The 27385-nt window shown below is 52.1% G+C and overlaps 1 protein-coding gene across 1 annotated transcript; it reads left to right on the plus strand.

The window, feature by feature from the left end:
- Nucleotides 1-1033: 1033 nt before the first annotated feature.
- Cbs (cystathionine beta-synthase) lies at nucleotides 1034-27017 on the plus strand. The gene is made up of 17 exons (XM_032888759.1): nucleotides 1034-1170; nucleotides 5156-5482; nucleotides 10270-10376; nucleotides 12356-12490; nucleotides 12803-12882; nucleotides 13201-13335; nucleotides 13856-13925; nucleotides 15880-15971; nucleotides 16959-17084; nucleotides 17519-17603; nucleotides 19719-19824; nucleotides 22014-22088; nucleotides 22212-22346; nucleotides 23605-23713; nucleotides 24170-24254; nucleotides 24898-24939; nucleotides 26159-27017. The coding sequence occupies exons 2-17, from the start codon at nucleotides 5214-5216 to the stop codon at nucleotides 26260-26262; spliced, it is 1755 nt and encodes a 584-aa protein (XP_032744650.1). The 5' UTR covers nucleotides 1034-1170; nucleotides 5156-5213; the 3' UTR covers nucleotides 26263-27017.
- Nucleotides 27018-27385: the final 368 nt, after the last annotated feature.

A 27385-nucleotide genomic window follows, 5' to 3' on the forward strand; every position in this document is an offset into this window, starting at 1 on the left:
AGCACCCCCGTTGGTATTAAAGATGTATGCCACCACCGCCTGGCAATAAAATAAAAAAGCAAAACAAATTACAAAGAGCCAGGCGTGGTGGCGCACAGCTTTAATCTCACCACTCTGGTGGCAAAGGCAGGCAAATCTTTTGAGTTCCAGCCTGGTCTGCAGAGCGAGTTCCAGGACAGTTAGTGCTGCACAGGGAAACCCTGTCTCGAAAAATATAGAGAAAGAAAGAAAGGAAGGAAGAAAGAAAGGAAGGATGGAAGGAGAGAGAGAGAGAGAGAGAGAGAGAGAGAGAGAGAGAGAGAGAGAGAGAGAACACTGAGGTCACCTACTTAACCACAGGATGAGACTTGTCCAAACCAACCCATTTATATAGGTGCCCCCCCCGACTCTCCACCTTCCCCTAGCCTTCCCCCCAGGTCTCTATATAGGCCAGGTTGACCTTGAACTCAAACTTGAGATTCTCCTCCCTGGACCCCATTCCACAGGCTGGGACTGCATGCACCACCACGCCCATTTTAACGTCCTACGGATATCGCTAGTGGGGCGTCCTTGCAGTGGCACCACTGATCCAGGCCCCTCAGGCCGGTTGCTTGGGAGAGCTGTGGGAGAGTTTGTGAGCGTCAGGCTCCTGCCGTTCACAGCAGCGCATGCGTGACTCGACCACGCCAAGCCAGGAAGCCCCACGAGGCACGTCCTCGAGTGGAACGGGTCCTGGGAAACGAGGCTCCCTGACACACTTGGCCAGGCTGTGCCGCAGGGTGCAGACCTCTGGGCACAGACCTGGGGCCCTTCCAGCGCTTCACGACAAACGTGTGTTAGACGGCAGAGCCTTTCAAACTTTTCGAGCACAGCTCCCTGAATTCCCAAAGAGCAAGCAGACACTCCGTTGTGGAGGCGGGGCGTCCAGCGGGCCCCTGGGGGGGAGCCAGAGTGGGTGTGGGAAGGGGGTGTGCGGGGGCGGGGTGGGTGGGCGGCCTTTCTACGGCCGGGGATTGGCGGGTGCCGGCCTTCCGCCCCCGTCTCTGGGCCAATCACCTGAGCCTGTTGTGGGTGGCCGGGTCGGTGCTAAACGGGCTGCCTTCCCACGGGTCCCCATCTGAGCTGTGATCCTGTCCGAGCGCGCGCTCCAGCCCAGCCCAGGCCGAGCCGTTTTCCCGCGTCTGAGTCTAGGTGAGCTCGGGCTGCACTGACTCCCAGGTCGCGCACACAGCGAGATCCTCGCTGGGGTTCGGTAACCCGCGGGCACTCCCCATCCCTGGGTACGGAATTGGCTTCAGCTGCACCTAGACGCGCAGAGCAGTGCCAGCTCGCGAGCCCGGTGTCCCGGCTCGCTAAGGTCCTCGTGACCACCGGGGCGTCCTGACTTGTCCAGCCACTCCGCTGCCACCTGCATCCGTTGCCCACTTCCCGCAAGTATCCACCTCCCCGCAGCCCTATGCTGAGCACCCACGTGGCCCCAGGCCCCACGACCCAGTGTCTCTGAGCATGGAGCCGGGTTCTAGGGTGACGCGATGCCCCGGTACCGGTCATCGATTTCCCCTGTTTTGGATGGAGACCGCTGTTTCGCAAATTGTTCTTTGGGGCACTGGTGCCGGGGTGGGGGTAAATATTGAAGTAGTGTCGTGCGGGGTGGCTGAGGCGCGGGGAAGGCAGGTCCTCCACTTTGTGCGGGACCTGGTGAGGGCGGGGAAGGGCGCGAGACTTAGGGCTGTACAACTTGCAACTTGCGGAGGGTTTCCCACATCACTGCCACACACTGTCCCCAGCCCACCGCCCCTTCCGAAGGTCGAGTGGCTAGGCGGTCTGTGCCGGAACCTGATAGTCCCACGAAAAACCTACTGGAAGAGTGGCCTCTCCGTGCTAGCCGGGAGGGATTCAGGATGCCCTGGGCCACGTTCGCCAAGACAAGTTTGGGTTTGGGTTATTCCAATGACTTTCTGTTCCGTGAGGACACTTAAGGAATGGCACTGGGCGAACTGCGGGTTCTGGAGAGTTCTGCAGCCCAGGTCGCCTAGCAAGAGGATGTTTTAGAGAGGGGTCTTGGAGCTAAGGAGAGAAGCACCTGCCTAGGCCACCGCCTGGGCGCATGCGTTTTAATGTTAGTTGCCCCTCCCCCGCCAAGGGAAGGAATATGATGGGGCAGGGCTAGGTGGGGCTCCTGACTTCACATGGGAGTGCTAGGTCACATCTAGCATACTTAGAACACCCTCAAGGTGTCCATGTTAGGCAAACAAAAGTTGGGGAATATGGAGAGACGGCCCAGTGATTAAGAAAGAGCCCTTCAGGGGCTGGGATTTAGCTCAGTGGTAGAGCGCTTACCTAGGAAGCGCAAGGCCCCAGGTTCGGTCCCCAGCTCCGAAAAAAAAAAAAAAAAAAAAAAAAAAAAAAAAAAAAAAAAGAAAAGAAAGAGCCCTTCAGGGTTGGGGATTTAGCTCAGTGGTAGAGTGCTTGCCTAGCAAGCGCATGGCCCAGGGTTCGGTTCTCAACTCCGAAAAAAAAGAAAGAAGAAGAAGAAGGAGGAGGAGAAGGAGGAAGAGAATGAAGAGGAGGAGGAGGAGGAAGAGGAAGAGAAGGAGAAGAAGGAGGAGGGGGAGGAGGAGAAGAAGGAGAAGGAGAAGGAGAAGGAGAAGGAGAAGGAGAAGGAGAAGGAGAAGGAGAAGAAGAAGAAGAAGAAGAAGAAGAAGAAGAAGAAGAAGAAGAAGAAGAAGAAGAAGAAGAAGAAGAAGAAGAAGAAGAAGAGGAAGAAGAGGAAGAAGAGGAAGAAGCCCTTGCAGTTCTTGCAGAAGGCCCTAATGGCTCACGATCATACGTAACTACATTTCCAGGAGCTCTGACCTCTCTTCCGGCCTCCAAGAGCAGCAGGCACATATGCAGTGCACATACATATATGGGAGCCAAACACCCCCATACATATTAGTAAATCTTAAAAAAAAATTCATTGTTTTTGTTTGAGACAGGATCTCTGCATAGCCCTAGTTGTCTTGGAACTTACTAAGTAGACCAAGCTGGCCTTGAACTCACAAGAGTGTCACCTGCCTCCTGAATGCTGGGATTATGACACCCAGCTTAAAAAAATTTTTTTTTCGGGGGTTGGGGATTTAGCTCAGTGGTAGAGCGCTTGCCTAGCAAGCCCAAGGCCCTGGGTTCGGTCCTCAGCTCCGAAAAAAAAAAAAAAAAAATTTTTTTTTTCCAAAGCAGCTGTGATGCTGCGCTCTTCATGGAATAATGACAAGAAAATGTGTACATGTTATGTGCACACACGTTTTCCCCCTTGCCAGTTGGCTTGGCACTTGACAGCGGTCACTTCTCCTCCCACCAAGCTACACATCCAACCTCTGGATAATTTGAATCTGCAACTTAGTCTGATGTGCAGAGATGGCCGGCAGGAATCTTTCCACTTTGTCCACAAGATTGTGCAACTGCTGTCGCTGTCTATACAAGGCTTTGGCTCGTGCTAAATGTCACCTTGACACAATTTAGAGTCACCTGAGAAGGGGTCTCAACAGAGGAACTGCCTAGGGGGCCAGGTCTGTAGAAAATTGACTTGCTCGTTACTTGATGTAGAAAGAGCCGATCAGTGAGCTGCACTATCCTCCAGGCAGGGACTCCTGAACTGTATAAGGCCAGGGAAGGAGAGATGAGAGCAGGCAGCATGGGTACCTTTGTTTCTCTCCCTTTTTTTTTTTTTTTTTTTTTTTTTTTTTGGAGCTGGGGAACCCAGGGCCTTGCGCTCGCTAGGCAAGCGCTCTACCGCTGAGCTAAATCCCCAACCCCTCTCCCTTCTTGACTGTGGAAACAAACAGTGTGACTACTGCTTTCCCTGACGGTGGTCCTAGAACTGAAATCGAAATAAACCTTTTCTCCCTGCAGTTGCTTTTGGTCAGTGTGTTCTGTTTTGTTTTAATCACAGCTACAGAATGAAAAATAGGACCAGGTATTTTTTTTTCATCATCTTCAAAGACCCTGTGCATTCAACAATCTCTGTTGGCATTTTGTCTAGGCTCTGCCCCACAGTTACCTGGCAACAGCTAGGTGTGCCTGACGGTCTGTAAAAGGGGCTGCTGGCCCCCTCCTCTCTCTCACTCTTTTTTTTTTTTTTTTTTCTTTTCCGGAGCTGGGGACCGAACCCAGGGCCTTGCACATGCTAGGCAAGCGCTCTACTGCTGAGCTAAATCCCTAACCCCTCTCTCTCACTCTTGCTCTCTTCTTTTCTCTCTGTCCCCTCTCTCCTTATTCCCCTCCCCTCTCTCTCCACGTGCTATTGGCCACCCTCTTCTCTCTCTCTCTCTGTGTGTGTGTGTCTACTATCCCTTCAACTTCCCTCTCCATACCCTAAATGAACTCTATTCTATACCATCAGGGGGAAGGGATACCTCAGCATGGACTCGCAGAGGCACCCCCTTCCCCCACACCATACCGAGCCTCTACCAAACATATCCCTGGCTTCTTTTTCTTTCTTTCTTTCTTTCTTTCTTTCTTTCTTTCTTTCTTTCTTTCTTTTTTTTTTTTTTTTAATAATAAACCACGACATTCTTGCCAGCCTCTAATGCCCTCTCTGCTGTGTTCCTATCGGTTTACTTGCTCTGGGACCCTCAGATGTGAAATCACAGGACATTTGATTACTCTACTCACTCCGTGTAAACGAAACCTCCTCGGGTGTATGATTGACTCCTTTCACTGAACACTCTGCCTTGGAGCTAGTCCATCCCTTTAAAAAAAACCCAAGAAGGGGGTTGGGGATTTAGCTCAGCGGTAGAGCACTTGCCTAGCAAGCACAAGGCCCTGGGTTCGGTCCCAGCTCCGAGAAAAAAAAAAAAAACCCAAGAAGATTTACTTATTTGTGTCTATGTCTGTGTGTACATGCGTGCTGAACTCCAGTCCTCATGGTCATAAAAGCAAGCGCTTTTAACCCCTGGGCCATCTCTCCAGCCCCCATCCATTCCTCTATGTGGCTGGAGAGTACTCTGTCTCATGGACAGGACACATTTTTGTACAGCCATTCCTCAGTGACTTTGGGTGATGGTCACCTTTGGGCTGGGACGGCCATTATAAATATCTCTTTTCGTGGTTTTTGGATCTCTGCCTCAGGATCGAATTGCTGGGTCATTCAGTTTATGTTTAACTTTCTGAAAGGAACCTAACCGTTTTTCCACAGCAGCTGCACCCTGCTCCTTGTCTCCCATCCTTACAAAGCTTGTCTGAGTGGAGCCAACATGCCCAGAGGGGGACAGGAGAGTCAACTACTAAACCAACAGGTTTCTGTGCCCTCGGCAAATCCCAGCATGCCTTCAGGGACATCCCAGTGTGAAGATGGCTCTGCAGGGTGCCCCCAGGACTTGGAGGTACAGCCAGAAAAAGGGCCACTGGAGAAGGGAGCCTCAGGGGACAAGGAGAGAGTCTGGATCTCGCCTGATACCCCAAGCAGATGTACTTGGCAGCTGGGCAGGCCCATGGCGGATTCCCCACATTACCACACAGTGCCGTAAGTCTCTGTCTTTGATCCCAAGATGGTGGGTTTATTTCCTTAGGGGGTGGGGGAGGGATGTGGAGGCCATACTTGCAGATCACTGTGTGGGTGGGGGTTGGGGGGTTAGAAACAATGAAGGCTAAGCCAAGAGAGGCCGAGGCTTCTTTTGGTACTGTGTGTTTCGCTCTGGTGAGCTTCTTTTATGGTTGGGCAAAGACTGTCTTTGGCACTGATAGATAATAGAAACCATTCCAAACACAGTCAGTTAGGTCAGTAGTTGGCTTAGGAACATGGGCACCCTGTTCTAAAGCACCCAGGTTAAAGCCATGCAGGTTCCCACCCTGGTTGTAAAAAACTCTTAGGATTGTCATTTCCTTAGTCTAATGTCTTCGAATTCAAACAAGTGGGTGAAAGGATTTGTGTTTTAAATCTTGGGAGTCCTGTTCCCTGTGGGTGGCCGCCAACATTTATGGTTATATTGGTTCAGAAGTCTGAGTGAGGCCTGGCCTGGTGTGGAAGGTAGCACTTATTAAGGGACCAGAGGGGGGAGAAAATGAAAATTTGTAAACTAGAATCCGTGCCTATTGAATGGACTCCAGTTCTGGGAAGTCAGGAGACAAGTGGGAGCTGGTTAGATGAGTTCTTGCCAGGACAACACAGCAGGGGTGAGAGCCCTGCGGCTGCAGGAAGCACAAGAGAGCTGACCCCATCCTTCCACCCCTCCCAAGGGCTCCTGAGGGCCTGGGAACTGCTTGTTCAAAGACGTGTATGACTTAAGGGCAGGTTTGTCATCCGGCTGATTGGCCCTGCTTTGTTAGAAGTCATTGGGAGGCTCCCAAACTCTGTTGGGAGGCACTGGCTCCGGGCACCTGGTATGGGGGCAGATGTGGGCAGAGAGAAAGATGAGACAGGTTGATTAGGGTGAGACAAACCACCCACTTCCAGAGGTTCTTGATGCCTGTAACTGCAGAGTGAGGGATAGGTAGGCTGCAGGCAGCCCTGTTGAGGAATTGGGGTTCCTGAGGCCCCGCGGAGCTGCCCTTCTGTGCTGGCAAAGTACAGGCAGTTGGGATGGATGACAGACGGATCGAAACTATCACCTGAACAAACTTCTGATAACTTGCGGAGTGAGTACGCCTGAGCCTGTATCCTAAAGCCGGTCCCTGCCTGGCTCCCCGGGGTTCAGGTCAAGGACAACCAGGAAGAGAACACATCCAGCTCTTCTCCACGACATGACTCTACCTCTCTGGTAGACCTGGTTAGAGTCCAACCTGTTGCGCCTGTTGGCCCCCAGGCAGCTTCTCCTTCCGCCCCGGCACTCCAGCTTCTTGACTCCTCCCCCGACTCGGGGCCAAAGGTGACTGAGGCTTCTCTCTAGTTAGTTAGTTTGGCTCCAGTGTGAGAAGCCTGGGGCAGGAGGGCAGGAAGCCAGGGCCCAGTAGCCCGGCAAGCCTTGAAGCCTGAGCGAGGTTGATGAGTGTAACACAGGCAGGGAGTGCGTGGGCGTGCAGCCACCCCGGAACCTGGAGCCCGTGCATGGAGAACATGGAGAGACTGCTCTGGAAACCGTGCTGGTCACACTGTGCTACCGTCGAAATGCTGCCAGAGGCTTGACCCGTCACAGGCTTATAGCTCTGGGCCCTTTGTTTCTTGGCACCACTTCTGCCTTGCTGGCCCGGTAATGCCAGGCTTCTGGGGACTCTGAGAGCATGATACGGGAGGACCTACCCCTGCGAGGGACCTGAGCAGAAGGCAGTTGGGATGTTCTGGCGGCCGGGGGCTGAGGGATCAGAGGGTTAAAATTCTCAAGCAAGACAGAGGCTGGGTCTATGGTCTCCAAGTCAGGGCGTGTTTGTTTTTATTGAGACAGGGTCTTGTTTTAAACCCTAGATTGGCCTGGGCCTTGAACTTAGAGCAATCCTCCTGCCTCAGCCTCCCCAAGTACTAGCTAGGATTAAAGGCATATGGCACCATGCCTGGCTGTTTATAGTTTGAGACAGTCGCTTGCTGTTATAGGACACAGCAACCGGAAGACTGGTGGCGTGAGCAGTCAAAGAATTTTACCAGGGCTCAAAAGAGAGAGAATTAACTACAATGTGTTATCTATAGCAGGTGAATTCCCAGAGAGGGAGGGACCATGAGGCTGAGAAGGAGTGAGATCTGGGTACGGATGTCCCAGACAGGATCTCGATGTATCTCCAGGCTAGCTTCAAAGTCATTATGTAGCCAAGAATGACCTGGAAACCCAGATTGTCCAGCTCTGTGTCCTAAGGGTTGGAATTACAGTGTGCCATTTTGCCTGCTGAGAGCTCTCCTATAAATTAGGGAGAAGTTACATGATGTCTTAGTCAGGGTTTTACTGCTGTGAACAGGCACCATGACCAAGGCAAGTCTTATAAAGAGCAGCATTTAATTGGGGCTGGCCTACAGGTTCATCATCATCAAGGTAAGAACACGGCAGCATCCAGGCAGGCATAGTGCAGGAGGAGCTGAGAGTTCTACATCTTCATCTGAAGGCTGCAGGCAGCATACTGATTCCAGACAGCTAGGATGAGGGTCTTAAAGCCCACGCCCACGGTGACACACCTACTCCAATAAGGTCATACCTATTCCAACAAGGCCACACCTTCTAAAAGTGCCACTCTCTGAGCCAAGCATTTACAAGCCATCCTCACACATGGTCTCACCTCATGGGCTGTCTGCACTGGGTCTGAATTTAGGTCTGTGGACAGGGTGCCATTCTCTCGTTAAGTAATTTTATATAGCATGTCTTTTTTAAGGGTAGCCATTCATTCAGGTAGCACAGGTCGTTAGGAGTTAGCGGAAGATGACTTAAGCATAGGGGAAGGCCTGGCCTGGAGTCACAGGCCTTAGGTCCCTCGTATCAACGTAAGATGTCACTAAGTCACCAGGAGCCAGACTCCCAAGTAGTCACACTTGTTATTAGAACAAGCGGCGTTTTGATCTTACTTTTGGCCTTTTACATTGTCTTTTTCTGACAGATTAGCAAAGCCAAGTCATTAATGGTGGGTGGTAGCAGGGAGCAGATGTCTTCTTGAATTGTTTTAGGTTTCGATAAGGACATGGGTGTGGCTAGTCGGCCTCACTGATCAATCATAAGGTCACGAGACGGGAAGTTGAGGAAGACTGGCATTTTAGAGAGAGGAGGAGGAGATGGAGGGATCCCCAGGGGTGAGAGACAGCACAGATGTGGTTGGCAATGGTTGTCATCCCTAAGATAGTCCTGTCTGGAGCCGTAACCCTGTGAGATACCAGTTCCTTCCAGAAAGCTGAGTAGAGGCTGAAAACAAGAGGGGGACTTTGGGGTCCATTGGTATAATGAACTTGACACTGTTGACAGGAGGGCCCCCTGGGATTTTTTTTTTTTCTTTCCTTTCTTTTTCTTTCTTCCTTCCTTTCTTCTCTTCTCTCTCTCTCTCTCTCTCTCTCTCTCTCTCTCTCTCTCTCTCTCTCCCTTTTTGTCCTTTTGGCCCAGTGTAGAGTATGGTGTTTTGTGAGCCAATCTGGAAGGGAGAGCCTGTGCCTTTCTTGTAGGACCATTTGAAGGGTAATAAAAGGAATTTTGGAAGAAACTAACCAAATTGGACGTTGAAGAGGTGTGTTAATTGGGGTTTTATTGCTGTGAAGAGACACCATGACCATTTAATTGGGGCTGGCTTGCAGTCTCAGAGGTTTAGTCCGTTACTATCATGGCGGGGAGCATGTCCCTAATTTAGCTTCCCATCCATAACGTCCCTATGAGATGCAAGGGCACAGTCAGACCCAGGGAATGGAAGTTACTTGGAGGTCCAGTCCCTCAAATTGGCTTCAAATGTCATTGTCTTTGGGTGGGTGACTGTGTGTGCTATTTATGCGGGCTGTGGATCTGCCAGGCCTTCCACAGCCCAGGCCTTACCCGAGGCACTCCTTTAATTCTTGATTTCCTAAATGCACACCATGCCAGAGTATAACAATATCTTTTATTTGCCTGAAGGAATTGTCCTCTCGGAGGCTTAAGGCCTCTGTCTGGTGACCTAGGCCTAGTCCTGGAAGCTTCTAGCCTCCATACAATCTAGTCTAGTCCTAGAGTGTTTTCAGTCTCTGAGACTTACTGCTGAATCAGCTCACCCCTTCCTAGTTCTTTCTGACATCTGGCTGGCTGACGCAATCTGCCTCCTCTCTTGACCTCTGACTTTTTGCTCTGCTTGGCTTCAAATCAACTCTGGCAATCTGTTCTAATCTTCTGACTTGTTCTGTCTTCACCTGTGAAAACCTGTCTCTCCCTCGCTCCTTTTCCTTCTCTTTCCTTCTTTTCCTCTCTCCCTCCTCTCTCCCTCCCCCCCCTCTCTCTCTCTGCACTCCTTTCCCTTAAGTAGTCTCTTCTCTCTTTTTTTCCTAAGAGTTGGGCCTATCCTCTTCTGCCAAATCTTTCTCCAATTCGTCACTTTGTCTGACACTTTCAAACATGGTCGCTTCCTTCTGCAAACTAACTCTCCCTTTTTTTTTTTTTCCGGAGCTGAGGACCGAACCCAGGGCCATGCGCTTGCTAGGCAAGCACTCTACCACTGAGCTAAATCCCCAACCCTAACTCTCCCTTCATTGTTTGGAATTAAAGGTGTGTGCTAAGAGCATTTCTGTATTCCAGCCAGAGGAATAAGGCTGAGCCGCACCACAACGAGAAACTGCTTTCTTCAGTAAATGACCCACTGTCGGGGTTCACAGTGTGATCAAATATCCCGCAACAGCAAGGCTCAACTCTTACTCTGTTTTGTTTCCCGAATGGCCTCTTCTCTCTGTTTTAGGACAAAATCCCCGAAAATTTTGCCAGATATTCTGAGGAAAATTGGCAACACCCCTATGGTCAGAATCAACAGGATCTCCAAGAACGCAGGACTCAAGTGCGAGCTGTGTGAGTGTTTGGCTCTCCTGGAGCTACCTCCATCCTGGACTGGAGCCCTAGGGTGACCCTTAGCTGAGGCTCTGGGGGTGCTGGCAGTGGGAGTCCTGCTGGGATGAAGGATGTGTGTTAGTGACTGAGATGGTCCCTTTCCAACTGATGGCCAGGGAAATCTGGGGCTATGGCGGCAGTCTGGTAAAGTCCTGCAGAGAGAGGGCAAAGATAGAAGTGAAGCAATAGATAGATAGATAGATAGATAGATAGATACATACATACATACATACATACATACATACTATATACATACTACATACATAAGATAGACTGGATAGATGGTAGATGGATGGATGGACAGATGGATAGACAGATAGATAGATAGATAGATAGATAGATAGATACATATATACATACATACATACTACATACATAAGAAGACTGGATAGATGATAGATGGATGGGTGGACAGATGGATATATAGATATATGGATAGATAGACAGATAGATACATACATACATACTTACATACTACATACATAAGATAGACTGGATAGATGATAGACGGATGGATGGACAGATGGATATATAGATATATGGATAGATAGACAGAAAGATAGATAGATAGATAGATAGATAAATAGATACATACATATATACATACTACATACATAAGATAGACTGGATAGATGATAGATGGATGGATGGACAGATGGATATATAGATATATGGATAGATAGATAGATAGATAGATAGATAGATAGATAGATAGATAGATAGTTGCTGTCTTCAGCCACACCAGAAGAGGGCATCAGATTTCATTACAGATTACAGATGGTTGTGAGCCACCATGTGGTTGCTAGGATTTGAACCTCTGGAAGAGCAGTCAGTGCTCTTAACCACTGAGCCATCTCTCCAGTCCTGTTTTTTGTTTACTGAGACAGAGATTCTCTGGGTAGCCCTGTCGGTCCTGGAACTCACTCTGCAGACCAGGCTGGCCCCCAACTCAAGAGATTGACCTGCCTCTGCCACCCAAGTGCTGGCATTAAAGGCATGCACCACCAGTGCCCCACTTTGTTTTATGCTTTGAGACAAGGTTTCATTGTATAGCTCTGGCTGACCTGGAATTCACTGTGTAGCCCAGGCTGGCCTTGAGCCATAGAGATTGCCTGCCTCTCCCTTCCAAGTGCTAGAGTGGGATTAGGTCCCAGATGAATGCAGCTCATCCAGGAGTGGGAGCTGTTCCCAAGCAGGGGTGTAGGTATTCACAGCCCGCGCTATTAATTGAGGTAAGGGCTAAGTTGGCTCGGCCTAGAGGGCAGTGTCACAGATCTGAGGAGATGTATGATGTGACCTAGGGCTGGGGCCAAGTGAGCAGACGTCAGAGCCCCTCTGTGCCCACAGAATCTCCTCCAGCTCTAGGGGACAGTGTGTTCATGGTAGGATTCAGAACCAAGAACCAGCCAAGATGGCGGTCTGTGCGTGTTCTGGAGTACCTCGCGCTTCTCCAGCCCTGTGGTGGGAGGAAGGGTCCAGAATGGAAGGGGGTGATGTCCGCTGGGGGCGGGGCTGAGGGGCGTGAGGGTTGGGCTAGCTGACCAAGGATGATAGAAGTACTCCAGGATAGAGAAGTTTGGGGCAGCTGAGGCAGAGGCTTAAGGTGGTCTGACTGGGGTTGCTTGAGCTGGCTACGCTGCAGGAGTGTGGAGCCTCAAATCCAAACGCCTGCTTCGTGTACTCCTGCTGCTGGGACACGTTTTCCGACCACCCACTCACGGGCTCTTGACTGTCTTCTCACTCAGTGTTGCCCTGGGTCTGCAGGGCAGGTGGGAGACAGGCCCGCTGTAACCAGGAGTGTCCAGGTACAGAGGGGGCCAGTGGACGTGGAGTGGCAAACACCGAGGCCAGCCTTCATCCTGGGCGCGTATCAGGTAGCTGAGGATGGTAGGAATGTGCTGGGACCAGAGTCCTTTCTCTGCCTCGTGTTTGCTCCTCAGTGGCCAAGTGTGAGTTCTTCAACGCGGGTGGGAGTGTGAAGGACCGCATCAGCCTCCGGATGATTGAAGACGCGGAGCGAGCCGGAACCTTGAAGCCCGGAGACACGATCATTGAGCCCACTTCTGGCAACACAGGTGGGGGCAGGACCGCTTGGGGCAGAGCAGAGGCTTAAGGTCCCTGACCCATGCACACCCATAGAGAGATCAAAAGGCTAGCCACTGGCTGCCTCTTTCCAGATGTGCATGTTCTGTTCTGCCTAAGACCCAGAAGCGCATTGGTGTACCTGGCTGTCAGGTCGCCATCAGAGTGTGGGGTTCCTTCCCAGAACAGGGGCCCTTTGACCTTCCGTGCTTCTGGGGTTTAATCCCTGGTATCCCAGGCAGGTGGTAGGGAGGCACAAGGCTTTGGGTACAGGCCCCTCTTAACGCTCCGCATGTGACCCTCAGGGATCGGGCTGGCTCTGGCAGCTGCTGTGAAGGGATATCGCTGCATTATCGTTATGCCTGAGAAGATGAGTATGGAGAAGGTGCACCAAGGGTAGCCTAGCATGGGGCTAGGTGGAGGGCGTGGCAGGTGGGAGGTCACGGGTTGAAGGGCTATTGCTATTTCAGGTAGAGCTGTGGGAGCGGGGCAGGGCGGGGGCGTGCCTGCATGCGTGCCTGCGTGCGTGCCCGCGTGCGTGCCCGCGTCCTTGTGTGACCTCAGCTTTAATAAAAGTCTTTCTTTACCAACTAAAAGCAAAGGCGAGCTGGGGTAGGTGAAAGGGCAGGGACCCCGGAGGGTGCCACTTAGGCCGGTGCCCAGGCACAGTGATAAAGGCGTGGTTTTTCCCACCCCGGGACAGGTGGATGTGCTGCGGGCTCTGGGAGCTGAGATTGTGAGGACGCCCACCAACGCCAGATTCGATTCCCCGGAGTCCCACGTAGGAGTGGCATGGCGACTGAAGAACGAAATCCCCAATTCTCACATTCTGGACCAGGTCAGGTGTCTTCTCCACCCGCTCAATGCCCGAGGAGGCAAATCTGTGGTCAGAGATTTGTGTTCAAGTGGGACTCTTTTGGGAGACCGAGGGATTGGACTTACCCAGCAACAAACTTCTTCCTCTGGGGAGTTGCTCCAGGCCATACTCAGTGGTAGAGCCTTTGGTTTCTGCTGTCTCAGTGTCAGCGTTGGAGAGCTGTCCCATTGGACACAACCCACGGACCTTCAGATGCCCCCCCCGCCCCCCCCGCCCCCCCCCCCCCCCGGCTCTGAAGATGTAAAATGTCTAAGAACCTGCCCTCTGCTCCCCAAGGCCTCCCCCTCTGTTCATTTCTCTTCTGGATTACTTTCACACTATGGCGACCAGGTTTTAATATCTTGTATGTGAGGGCCTGAGATAAAGTTCTTTAGGCCGCTTGCTGTAGGACTTGCTGGCCAGCACGGAGCTCACCGTCCAGTGTCCATGCACGATGCCGGCGGTTTCGACCAGCTCACAGCCCCTCTGTTCTCCCGCACAGTACCGCAATGCCAGCAACCCCTTGGCGCACTACGATGACACGGCAGAGGAGATCCTGCAGCAGTGCGACGGTGCGTGCTTCCTACCCCTCTGCCCACGTTGATTGCAGCCACCTTTTTTTTTTTTTTTTTTTTTTTTTTTTTTTTTTCAGAGCTGGGGACCCGAACCCAGGGCCTTGCGCTTGCTAGGCAAGCGCTCTACCACTGAGCTAAATCCCCAACCCTGCAGCCACCTCTTAACTCAGTTTCTTTTCTGCCTCTGTTTGTCTTGCTCTGCGTGCGTGGGTGCGGCCCAGGCGCAAGCATGCGAGACAGAAAGCCACTCAGGGGAGAAAGGGTTTGTTTCAACTCAGTATTGTGGGGAAGGCAAGGAGGCAGGAACTTGAAGCTGCTGGTCACACAAGATCCACACTCCGTGAATAGACAGAAGAGCGTGCACACATACAAGCCTCAGACTCGACTCACTTTCCCCTGCCCTTATACAGCCCAAGACCTCCTTCCCTGGGTCTGTCTGAATCAATTAATAGAATCAAGACAGTCGGTTGGGGATTTAGCTCAGTGGGAAGGCCCTTGCCCAGCAAGCGCAAGGCCCTGGGTTGGGTCCCCAGCTCGAAAAAAAAAAAAAAAAGAATCAAGACAGTCCCTCAAACGCATGCCCATGGGCTAGCCTGATCTAAACAATCCTTTATTGAGGCTCTCTTCCCTCAAGTTTCTATACACACACACACACACACACACACACACACACACACACACACACACACACCCTGCTCCTTGTTAAACTCAGCCTAAACATCCCTCTCTGGGAAATGGTTTCTAGAGAAGTTTCCCCTTCCTCTGAGCCCTCTTGGCCTCTGCCTCTGCCTCACCTGTGTCTGAGACACGGGGCTCAGGCTGTATTCCACCCCTGTGTCCTCCGGGCTATAGAAACTGTTCAGCTCCTGCTGGTGCTGGCTTCCTATCAGGGGATGGAGGGACATTGAATTTGGCGTTTAGCTTTTCTCACCTTCAGAGTTTCCATGGTGATAGCTGCCATTCGCTTCCTCTCAGTATAGGCATGAGATATATCCTGACTGCCTAGCTCCTGGGACTGGTGGGACACATGTCTCTAAAAGGTCCTCAGTGAGAGAAGGTGCTGGAAAGTACCAGCCTTGGCCTCCCGTTTGGAACCTGATGTTGGCATTGTCCTGGGTGCAGACTTGTTCCATGCCCAGGAGCTGGACGGTAAAAGCCCAAGTGTTTGCTCACCCAGGTTTATGAGTGAGAATTCTCTCATTTGGCAGGCGCCGGGCACATTCCTGAGTTTGCCTGGTTCAGACTTGCCAGGTGCTGAGCATTGGCGACGTGAGAGTCTGGGTCAGATCTCAGCCTCAACGCTAGCCATTTTTCCTGTGTCTTAAAAATCTAGTTTGCTGCTCTGTGATCGCCCAAGAATCAAAGGGCCTAGGAAGGCACACCATCCACAGCTTACCTCTGCCAGACTTTGAGCTCCCCAGCTGTCCCATCCTTGTAGATTCAGCTACATGGGTAGTTCAAAGGCCAAGGTCACAGTGCAGACAGCAGCCCTGTAGTCATCCCGTCCACAGACAGAGGCAGTGACGGTCGATGTTTAAGTTTATCTCACTGACCTGATTTCGATGGAGTGGTTGTTAAGAGTGGTGGGCTGGGGGGGGGTGTTGGGGATTTAGCTCAGTGGTAGAGCGCTTGCCTAGGAAGCGCAAGGCCCTGGGTTCGGTCCCCAGCTCGAAAAAAAGAACCAAAAAAAAAAAAAAAAAAGTGGTGGGCTCGGGCTGGAGAGATGGCTCAGTGGTTAGAGCACTGACTGCTCTTCCAGAGGTCCTGAGTTCAATTCCCAGCAACCACATGGTGGCTCAGAACCATCTGTCATGGGATCCGATGCCCTCTTCTGGTGTGTCTGAAGACCGAGACAGTGTACTTACAGATAATAAATAAATAAATCTTAAAAATAACAAGAAGAGTGGTGGGCTGGCTTGGCCGTGGCCTGAGAATGTCCTCCCTCCTCCAGGGAAGGTGGACATGCTGGTGGCTTCAGCAGGCACGGGTGGCACCATCACGGGTATCGCCAGGAAGCTGAAGGAGAAGTGCCCAGGTTGTAAAGTGAGTGTGGTAGGCTGGGTGGTGCTGGCACAGACAGGGTGTCTGAGAGGGTAGGCCTGGATTCGCTCTCTTGCCTGTGACCTAATCTGTGTTCAGAGGCACATAGCTGCTGGGTGTCTCCCCTGACAGGGGACCAAGTTCCTCCCATACTCCCAGCTCATCCCATTGCTGTCTGGAAGAGTTGTATGCAGTCACCCCGTAGGAATTTGGGGAGCAAAGAAAGGGTCCTGAAGGTTCCAATGTTGAGTGGGATGAAACACTTTGGATTAGCCCAGAAGCCACCTCACACAGTCCCAGGTTGGGTTAGGGGGCGATGGTTCTCAACCTGTGGGTCACAAGCCCTTTTGGGGATTGCATATCAGATAGCCTGTATGTCAGATGTTTATATTATGATTCATAACAGCAAAATTAGAGTATTAAATAACAACAGAAATAATTTTATGATGGGTTCACCACAACTTGACGAACTGTATTAAAGGGCCTCAGCATTAAGAAGGTTAGGGACCGGGGTGGGGGATTTAGCTCAGGGGTAGAGCGCTTGCCTAGCAAAGCCAAGGCCCTGGGTTCGGTCCCCAGCCCCAAAAAAAAAAAAAAAAAGAAGGTTATGAACCACTGGGCTAGGGGTAGGCACATAGAAACAGGCATTTTCACCCCATAAGACTGCCCACCCTCCAGGAAGAGGTCAGTTTCCAGAGTCTCCAAAGGCTCTCGAAATGCCCATGAATGGGACCCTTCCTAGAGCAGCACTGGAAAGACCTTTCCAAATACCTTGTGCTGGATAATACCCCCAGTAGGGTGTGGCCTTCCTGTTTCTTGCCTGGGATTCTGGGAGACTTACCCTCCTCTGATCTGGGACTAGCATGTGCATCCTGTGAGCCAGTCATTAACAGATGGATATCAGTGGGGCAATATCCTTTCTGATGGCAGTAGCCATCAGATGGGTTGGACTTCTCCATGACCTGAGCCCTAAAGCTGCCCACCCTGCAGATCATCGGTGTAGATCCCGAGGGGTCCATCCTCGCGGAGCCCGAGGAGCTGAACCAGACAGACCAAACAGCCTATGAGGTGGAAGGGATCGGCTACGACTTCATCCCGACCGTTCTGGACAGGGCGGTAGGTTGAGCCAAAGTGCTCCGAGAGGCAGAGCCACGGGCTGCTGCCGGGTCTTTAACTTACTTCCGCATTCTGGCACTCCAGCTGCCCCAGATATTGAGGGACGGAAGAGGGAGGTGCTGGTACAGGAGCCGAGACAGGTTGAAACGCAATACCTTGTTCAAGTTTGCGTCTGACGCAGCTCTGAGATGCAAAGGGAAGGACAGACAGAGGCGAAGGACAGACAGACAAAGGCGGTGTTAGCAGAGGCCACCAGACCAAAAAAGATGTTGATGGTCTGAGTTACTCCGCAAAGCATAATGGGTCTCGGAAGGGCAGAGAAGTCTAGGCTTGCAGATCAGGGGTGGGATGGGGTGGGGGCGTGTCTTCTGTGAGGTTGCCCCGCCCCCCAGATCCTTGGTCCTGACCTCAGGCCTTGACCCCGGTTGCCACAGGTGGTGGATAGGTGGTTCAAGAGCAATGATGACGATTCCTTCGCCTTCGCCCGCATGCTCATCTCCCAGGAGGGACTGCTGTGCGGTGAGTGGCTGAGCAAGCCCCGTGGGCGACGGGGTAGAAGACCATCCAGGATGTGTGTGCTGCCTTCTAGGAAAAAGTGCATGAAATCCATGGTCATTCTGAGGCTGGGTGACAGCTGGGGCTGTTTGTCTGTCCAGGTTCTTCTTACCTTCTTTTTTTTTTTTTTTTTTTTTTTTTTTTTTTTTTTTTTTTTTTTTTCCGGGGCTGGGGACCGAACCCAGGACCTTGCGCTTCCTAGGCAAGCGCTCTACCACTGAGCCAAATCCCCAACCCCTCTTCTTACCTTCTTTAGCTCAGTTTGCTTGTCCTCTGCAGCTCCCTGGAGTCACCTGTAGAGACCAGGGCAGGATGCATAGGCATGGGCCTTCCAGGTTTTTAATTTGTTTTTAAGACTTACTTATCGGCTGGAGAGATGGCTCAGTGGTTAGAGCCCTGACTACTCTCCCAGAGGTCCTGAGTTCAAATCCCAGCAACCACATGATGGCTTACAACCATCTGTAATGAGATCTGATGCCCTTTTCTGATGTGTCTGAAGATAGTTACAATGTGCTTATATATAATAAATAAATCCTTTTTTAAAAAAAATCTATTTATTTTATGCGAGTACACTGTAGATGTTTTCAGATGCACTAGAAGAGGGCATCAGATCCCATTACAGATGATTGTAAGCCATCATGTGGTTGCTGGGAATTGAACTCAGGACCTCTGGAAGAGCAGTCGGTGCTCTTAACCACTGAGCCATCTCTCCAGTAGTTGCCTTCCCTCCCTCTAGTCTCCCCACACTTCTAGTTTTTTTGTTTGTTTTTTTGTTGTTGTGTTTGAGACAGGGTTTTACTGTGCAGCCGTGACTGTCCTGGAACTCGCTCTGTAGAGCAGGCTGGTCTTGAACTCGTAGAGATCTGCCTCCTTTTGCCTTCCAAGTGCTGGCATTGAAGGTGTGAGCCGCTACCACCTTCCAGCCTTTTGGGGCAAGCTCTTCTGGCTTTTTTCCTATCCCTGGAATGAGGGAGCGGGGCTCAGTCCATAGCAGCTCCAGGTTAGGACATGCTGGGACCTGGTCCCTTGAAGGAGTTGAGGAGAGAGCCCAGAGGGAACTGGGGTAGCACCTTTTGCCTTCCTAGTTTTCTGTGCAGCTGAGGTAATTCTAAAAGTGACCTCTCCAGCTTTCCTCCCACCCTGAGATCCTTGGTCACTCTCTTTAGGGTGGACAGGTCACCACTGCCTGACTGCAGGGCAGCAGAAACCCCAGTGGCTTGCGTTAAACCTGACATGTGGCGAACACCAAGTGTGCCTGGACTTGCTCTATAAATATGGCCCCATGTTTTAGCCGTGTTGGAGCGGGGAAGGGGAAGGCAGTCAGCCCCAGCATGGCCAAGCGCTCAGAAGAAAGGGAATAAGCCCTCTCTCCTGACTGAAAATAACAGTGAGCGTGACCACTAGGAGGGAGACTTGGGGTACTTGAGCCCTTGGTGTAAGTGGTATAACCCTGGGCCTCCAGATGAACCACGGTCTTCTGTGAGAGACACCAGGATGACCTCTCTAAACCCTGATGAGCCCCGATTGGAGAGCTTTTGGCTCTCTCTGGAGGTCCCAGGTCTAGGCCTCTATATGGTCAGTGTCGCAGTGAGCTTGGGGCTCTTACGATGGTCCCTAATGTCACCTATGTGCCTTGCGTGGCGGTTATGGGTAGTCAGTGAGACACACGTCCTTGGTTGGCTCTTCGCTTAGGTCAAGGCGTTGGCTCGGAGGATCCTGCCATCGGCCCCTGTTCTGGCTGAGCATGAAGGCTCACTTGCCCCAGGGTCTCCCCAATCAATGCCTTAGTGAGGGTTTAATTAGGAGATGGGCACAAGCTTCATCGACTGCGAGGAGGAAGGTGATCCAGAGTGATGGTGTCCTTTCGGTCTTTGGCCAGAGATTCCTACAGATCCTTCCCGAGCGTTTCCGAATCATTCCAGAGCATGTATGGACATGCGCGATACGCACAGGGATGGGGGTATTCGTATCTATGTGTGAATGACTCCCACACGTATTTCTACAGTGTCAGCATAGATATGTGTGCAAACACACGTGCATGTGCAAACAGATGGGCAGGTCTCACGGTCCTCTCCACAGGTGGAAGTTCAGGCAGCGCTATGGCCGTGGCTGTGAAGGCTGCCCAGGAGCTAAAGGAAGGACAGCGCTGTGTGGTCATCCTGCCCGACTCTGTGCGCAACTACATGTAAGGCACACCCCTGGTCCCCATCGCCCTCCTGGCTGCTGTCCCCTAAGCGCTGTCTGTGGGATGCAGAGAAAGGGGTAGACGGCAGCTGGGCCTCGTAAGCCTGCGAGTCCCAGGATCCTCCATGTCTTCGGAGCCAGTGTTCACTTTGCACCGCGCCATCCTGAGCCTGTGTGTGCGCACATGCGCTCTACGTGTGTCTATGGTGACGGCTTAAGTGGACAACTGTTCCCCTTATGTACCCCTTCTGTCCTGTTTTCTTCCGTTTGGCTTCGTTAACCCTTGGGGGTTTCTGGGTGCCTTGGGCCAAGCTGTACTGACATGGGACGATTCTCCGCCCCTTCACCAGCTCTGCCACCTCATTGGCTGTCCTAAACTGGACCTGGGAGGGTGAGTGTTCCCTGGCTGGGTTCTCATAGGACTTTTCGGGATGCGCTCGCTCAGTAAGTAGCCGGTGAAGCTTGTTGGTACCAATAGATAACAGCACTTGCAGGTCAGTCCCCAGCCTGGCCACCTGTGTCCAGCAGGTTTGAAGTCCTGCCAGATGCCTGGGGTTCCTGGCTGAGCTAGGGGGAGCCACTCTGCAACAGGGCTCACAAGCAACGGGAGTGGTTGAGATGGGAAACTCACACTTTCCTCACCTTGGGCTTTACCCACAGACTGTGTGAGCTATCTAGAGTAATGTCTGTGTAGAGCTTCTCAGCCTGGCAGGACCAGGCATGGTCCATGGGCATCCTGCTGGCTTCCAGGTAGGGGGACAAACAAACTAGAAGCCATCTGTCTCTCCCAACGTATGGCGGGCCTGTTGTGCATGGTTCTAATGGTGAGAGCATGTGTGTGTTCAAGGGACCCAAAGCACTTGGGCATTTTCTTCTTCTTTTTTTTTTTTTTTCTTTTTTCTTTATTTTGGACTGGGGACCGAACCCAGGGCCTTGCGGTTGGTAGGCAAGCGCTCTACCACTGAGCTAAATCCCCAACCCCTTCTTTTTTCTTTTTTCCTCTTTTTCTTTTCTATTTTTCGGAGCTGGGGACCGAACCCAGGACCTTCGCTTACTAGGCAAGCGCTCTACCACTGAGCTAAATCCCCAACCCCCCTTGGGCATTTTCTATGAGAGTGCATGAGTGTGTGCTGGGGTAGTGGCCATCTCTGTCCTGTACTGCCATTTCTCAGCAGCCTCTGGGCAGACCTAGGGGTCCAAGGAGGAGCCTGCCCAGGAACCTGCAAGAGAGGTTCTGATCACAGAGGCTTCTGGAAGCAACCTCCTTGGTTGCATTTTTAAAAATAAAGATTTATTTATCATCTATAAGTACACTGAAGGGGTTTGCAACCCCATAAGAACAACAACAATATCAACTAATGAGACACCCCCCCCCCAGACCTCCCAGGGACTAAACCACCAATCCCAAGAGAACACAGGGATAGACCTATGGGTCCATCTGCATATGTAGCAGAGGATGGTCTTGTTGGACATCAATGGGAAGCGAGACCCATGGTACTGCCAAGGCTCGATGCCCCAGTGTAGGGGAATGTCATGGCAGGGAGGTGGGAGGGGGGTGGGTAGGTGGGTGAGGGAGATCCCTCATAGAAGCAGGGTGGGGGATAGGATAGCATGTTTCTGGAGGGGGAATGGGATAACATTTAAATTGTAAGTTTAAGGGGCTGGGGATTTAGCTCAGTGGTAGAGCGCTTACCTAGGAAGCGCAAGGCCCTGGGTTCGGTCCCCAGCTCCGAAAAAAAGAACCAAAAAAAAAAAAAATTGTAAATTTAAAAAAAATAATAAAAGAAAAAAAATTAAAGCGGTCTTCAGACATACCAGAAGAGGCTATCAGATCACATTATAGATCAGATGCCCATTAGAGATGGTTGTGAGCCACCCTGTGGTTGCTGGGATTTGAACTCGGGACCTTCGATCCAGATACCCAGTAACCCTGAGTTCTCTGTCTCCCTGGAGCTCTGGCATCCTTTCGATATACGCAGAAATAGTAAGACCCAAGACAGGGGTTGGGGATTTGGCTCAGTGGTAGAGCGCCACCTAGAAGCGCAAGGTCCTGGGTTCAGTCCCCAGCCCCGGAAATTAAAAAAAAAAAAAAAAAAAAAAAAAAAAAGACCTGAAGACAGAACCTCACCCCTGACCATGGTTGTACCTCCCACTGGGGTCAGAGGCCTCGGTGACACATTGACCCTGCAGGTCCAAGTTCTTGAGTGACAAATGGATGCTGCAGAAGGGCTTCATGAAGGAGGAGCTCTCCGTGAAGAGGCCCTGGTAAGAATGCCCTGCCCCATCCCTGGGTGAGCAGGAAAGGAAGCCTTCCGGTATCCCATCGTGGTAGTTCTCTCCTGGCCTTATCTCCTGCTCCACGCTGCCCTGTCCCGCCCCTTCCTTCAGGTGGTGGCATCTGCGTGTCCAAGAGCTGAGCCTATCAGCACCGCTGACCGTGCTGCCCACTGTCACCTGTGAGCACACCATCGCCATCCTCCGGGAGAAGGGTTTCGACCAGGCGCCTGTGGTCAACGAGTCTGGGTCAGTCTCTCTCCCTCACTGCAGTCCAGGGCTCTGACCTTAGACTGTGCCAGGATCCTAGATCTCTGGATTCTAGATCCCAGGTCTCTGCCTCCGTGTCACTAAATGGGATGGACAGCGACAGGCTGAGCGTGGTCAGTTCGCGTATGCTGTCCAGAGCCACGGACAGCCTGCTGACCACCTTGTCCCTGAGCAGCTGACACTGGGCTATAGTAGCTCTCAGGTCTCAGTGTTTCTGTCCCCCTACCCTCCAGTTCGTTGGAAATATGCAGGCCCTCAGACTGCCCTAGGGAGAAGGGGACAGGCACCCTGGGGGTGGCACCCGGAGAATGCATCGTAAGGAGGTCTGGTTGACCAGCATCCTCAAAAGTCTGATGGCTGGTCACCCTGGACCCCTGGGGAGACATCATAGGACTTTTTAAGCTTTATGTCCTTCTGTGGGTTCCTCTGTTCTACCTCCCCAATTACCTTTTTATGCGTACAAGTGTTTTGCCTGTGTGTGTGTGTGTGTGTGTGTGTGTGTGTGTGTGTGTGTGTGTGTGTGTGTGTGTGTAGTGCCTAAGCTTTTATAAATAATAATAAATCTTGGGGGTTGGGGATTTAGCTCAGTGGTGGTAGAGCTTGCCTAGCAAGCGCAAGGCCCTGGGTTCGGGTCCCCAGCTCCAAAAAAAAAAAGAAAAAAAAATAAATCTTGGTTTCATTATTTGGGATCTGGGAAATCTAAGACAGTCCAAAGATATTTGCCATCCAACGAAGAGGCACATAATCCAAGCACAGGGCCTGAGAAAAGTTCCAGACACCGAAGCCTGATGAGGTTTCCTAGCAACAGAGCCAGGTGGGAGGCTTGGCCCCTTTAAGAGTGAGTGGTGTGGGCTGGAGAGATGGCTCAGTGGTTAGAGTTCAATTCCCAGCAACCACATGGTGGCTCACAACCATCTATAAATATAAAATCTTAAAAAAAAAAAAAAAAGAGTGAGTGGGGTGTGTGTGTGTGTGTGTGTGTGTGTGTGTGTGTGTGTGTGTGTACACCACCTGTCTGCTTAGTGCTTGTGGCCGTTACAGATGGTTGTGAACTGCCATGTAGGTGCTGGGAACTGAACCCAGGTCTTCTCTCTGAAAGAGCAGTCAGTGTTCTTGGTCACTGAGCCATTTCTCCAGCTCCTGGGTCAGGTCCTTAAGAGGAACTCCATGTTAGCCAGAGACCCCTTCTTTCACCCTTGTCTCTTTCCCCCTCCGCTAAATCCTGTGCTCTCTCCAGGGCCATCCTAGGGATGGTGACTCTCGGGAACATGTTGTCCTCCCTGCTTGCTGGGAAGGTGCGGCCATCAGACGAAGTCTGCAAAGTCCTCTACAAGCAGTTCAAGCCGGTACGATTTTCCAGAGGGGCGGTAGGTGTGTGAGAGGAAGTTGGGCCTTCAAAGCAGGGGGATAGCATGTCCTGACCTTCACCATCCCTAGGAAACCAGACAGCTTGCTTACGGGATTCAAGGTCCCTTCAGCTGAAGGGCACCACTATCACATAAACCTTGGGTGCAGTCCAGTAAAAAGTCTAGACTCTTGGTTCATCTTTTATAGACCTCACAACCACTGGCCTGCCCGCTAGTTTGGCCTCCAAACGGAAGCCATGGGGTTGGAGTCAAATCTCAAGGCAGCATTCAGGCAGGGTGCCAGAACACAGAACGTGATACGGCTCTGTGTGCTCGTGGCCTTTTGTTTACTTGAATCTCACCTGAGCAGCTATGCAGAGTGTCGTGCTGTCTTGCCTTCCAATCTATGGGGGCTGATGGCTCTGAGGGCCAGCATGGACACAGCTTCTCTTGCAGATCCACCTGACCGACACACTGGGCATGCTCTCCCACATCCTGGAGATGGACCACTTCGCCCTGGTGGTCCATGAGCAGATCCAATGTGAGTGGGGCCCCACTTTTGGTGCTGGGTTCTTTTTGGGTGGGGCGGGGGCAGGATGTCAAGCCCTGGACATTGGCCATGCCTGGCCCAGGCTCTCGTGGTACGCATGCGTGCTATGTGCAGTAGGCAGACATGCTCCCTAGTGGGTGATGGGGAGTCCGTGGTCCTCGTCTTCCCATCATAGCTTCTGACATCCTGAGTCTCTCCCCGTGTGCCTGTTAAGTCTAGTCACGTGCCCAAAGGGCACCTCCTCCTCCAGTGAGTCCCCATGTCACTTGTTTAAATAGAATAGAATCATCCTAGGCCCATAGGCTAAGACAGCAGGCAGCCTGAAGGATGCTGGGGGACCAGTCTGACAGGAACTGGGGACAGCTGACATTCTTGACCCTTGATGACATCCCCAGGAGATACTGATCTTGTGAGCCACAGGCTGTGCGTATGGAATAGTCAGTCTGTCCTTCCTGCTCTCAGCTCCTTTCCAATGTCAACATCCGTAGGAGGGGATGACACCCTTAAGTCTCAGTGGGGTGAGGGGTGCTTTCATTCTTCCATTTTGGGAGGGCCTTATATCCGGCCCTAAGGCTGGCCTGCATGTGGGCGGGTGGCCCCTTGTCTAACCCCTCTCCCGTCCTTGGCTCTACAGCACGAGACCAGGCCTGGTCAGGAGTGGTGGGGGGGCCCACAGGTATGTACAACTCGCCCATCCCAGCCCTTAGGAAGCGGCCCTCAGGGTCAGAGTCACAGCTTCTCAAGGGCGTCTAGGGACCTGGACCTCTATTAAAGTTGGGTTAAGGGGGGTGGGGAGACTCCTAATTTTTGAACATCTCAAACAAACAGGACAACAGCAGCAGCAGCAGCAGCAACAATGAAAAACTGAGTTCTAGCTTCAGGGGCAGCTGGGGTAAAAGACAGAGCCGAGTGTTATCACAACTCCCTAACCCTGTGTGGGGAACTAGCCTGCCTAACTGGAGCTTGCTGTGGCTTGCTCTGTGGGGGTCCCAGAACCAAACAAATGGTCCCTTGGCTTCAGTGTTTCCCATGCAACAGCTGATTTCTTCAGGGTTTCTCTGTCCTTTGCTGGGGTTCCAGATAGACCAGTGAGATGCCTGTCCATGATGGGTCTCCCCCAAGGGGGCCTCTGTCTTAATTCATTTGTGTGGACTGTTGAGCCTCCCGAGGAGTCATGCCAGCATGGGCTCTCCTGAGGACAGACCTGACAGGACATGTTTCTGCAGAGAGGGGGATCTGGCACCAAGGGCCCAGCCCACCATTATGGTGATGGGTACATGCCAAGGACTGTAGGCCGAGTTGGCAGCCTAGCGCCCCTTAGAACTGGTGAACCAGGCCAAGTCCTAGGCCCTGCTCATGGGAAGCCCCTATGTTCCTCTCAGGCCCTCACATGCCTGGATGACTGTGTGGACTGAAGCCTGGGCTCCCTGCATCCTCCCGAATTGATATAAAACTGTTAACCTGGCCCTCTCTGTAGGCCGTGGGGTATAGGGCCAGGCCCAATCTGATTATGAAACTCCGGTCTCCTCAGATGGAGTGAACTAAAAAGGCCCTGGTTGCCAGGCAGGGTTCTGGGCCAGAAAGAGAGCCTGAGGCTTGTCCTGGTAGTGTGGTACTGCACATGGCCTGTGGACACAGGCCGAGAAGAGGCACCTGCCAGGCCATCCATTCTGGGAAGCCTGGGTTGGTTTCCGGTTCTCTGTCCCAGACAGCATTCAGCATTCTGCCGGTGAGAGGAGTTGCTCTCTGGCTTCATCCACGTGGCTCAGCTCGAACAAGGGTAGCTGGTACTTTGCTCCAGCTTGGAGTCTGGGGAATGGTCTCTTGGTGGCCTCAGAACAGCTCTGTGTTCCCGCCTTGTCACCTTTAATCCAGCAGCTGTTTCTCTTCCCTAGACCGCAACAATGGCGTGTCCAGCAAGCAGCTGATGGTGTTTGGTGTTGTCACCGCCATTGACCTGCTAAACTTCGTGGCAGCCCGAGAGCAGACCCGGAAATAGAGTTCCGGAAGTCAGGACTGGCTTCTGTCCTCCCCGCTGGGGCTTCTTGGCTTTCAGAGACACCGACTAGTTTCCACACCCAAGTCCAGCAGGTGGCTGCTGAGGCCAGCACCCTCCCCTCCTAACGCTCAGCTCCCTAAAGGAATCCTCTATGTCCGAGTAGCTTAAGTGGGCTTTCGTCTGGTGTCCCAGAACCGAGGAATGGCAGCCAGGAAAGATAGGCACAGACTACACTCGCCACAGGACTCAGGGTGCCCAGGAAAGTGTCCTCTCCAGAGAGGGCTCCAGCCTGAGAAAGGGCAAACCCTGGAGTGACTGTGCTCATCCTCAGGGGGCAGTGCTGGCCCCAGCAAGGGAGCATGTGGGTTTTAAATGAAGGTGCGTTCCAGTGACCTGAGACCCACGGCTGTGAAGTAAACGTCGTGCCTGTACGGAGTGTCACTACCTGGGTCATGACCCTGCTTAGCAGTTCCTCCTCACATCTCCCTCCTTTCCCGACAAGCACCTACTTTCTGTCTCAATGGATCTCCCTGTTCTGGACTCTTCCTATAAATGAATCACATACCTGTGGTCGTGTCTACCTAATCTTCCTGGAGTGAGTGCCTCGTGTTTTCCTGTTATGGCCTGTGTCAGAGTTTCGTTCCTTTCCATGGCTGAGGGAGCCCATTGTGTGGATGGGTGGTCCTTACTTTCTGGGCATCGGTATGCTTGAATACATTCCCCCACTGGGGTGTAGCCCGGTTGGGCTCACTGCAGTCCTGTGTTCATTTGCTGCACTGTTTCACAAGTGTGTCCCTGGGTACCGCTCTCAGTCCTCCCCAGCCTTGGGTCTCTCTTACTCTTTCCTGTGGTCCTGTCCTGCCCCAAGGTTTGGATTTGTTGCCTAGCAACTGTACATCCCTCCACCACCATCCCCCAGTGCTCCGCCCATGTTTAAGTTGGGTCTTTGTTTCTGTACTTACAGGAGGGACTTTGCTTTGGGGCGGGGCCTCAGGGTCTCACTGTGTAGCCCGGGATGGCCTCAACCTCACTTAGTTTTGCTGAGGTCAAACCTTTTTGTCCTCTTCTGGTGTCATCCCCATCACCACATCTAAGGTGTGGTCAGCCATTTTTGCTAGGAGTT

This window comes from Rattus rattus, chromosome 18 (genome assembly GCF_011064425.1).
Source record: "Rattus rattus isolate New Zealand chromosome 18, Rrattus_CSIRO_v1, whole genome shotgun sequence".
Lineage (NCBI taxonomy): Eukaryota > Metazoa > Chordata > Mammalia > Rodentia > Muridae > Rattus > Rattus rattus.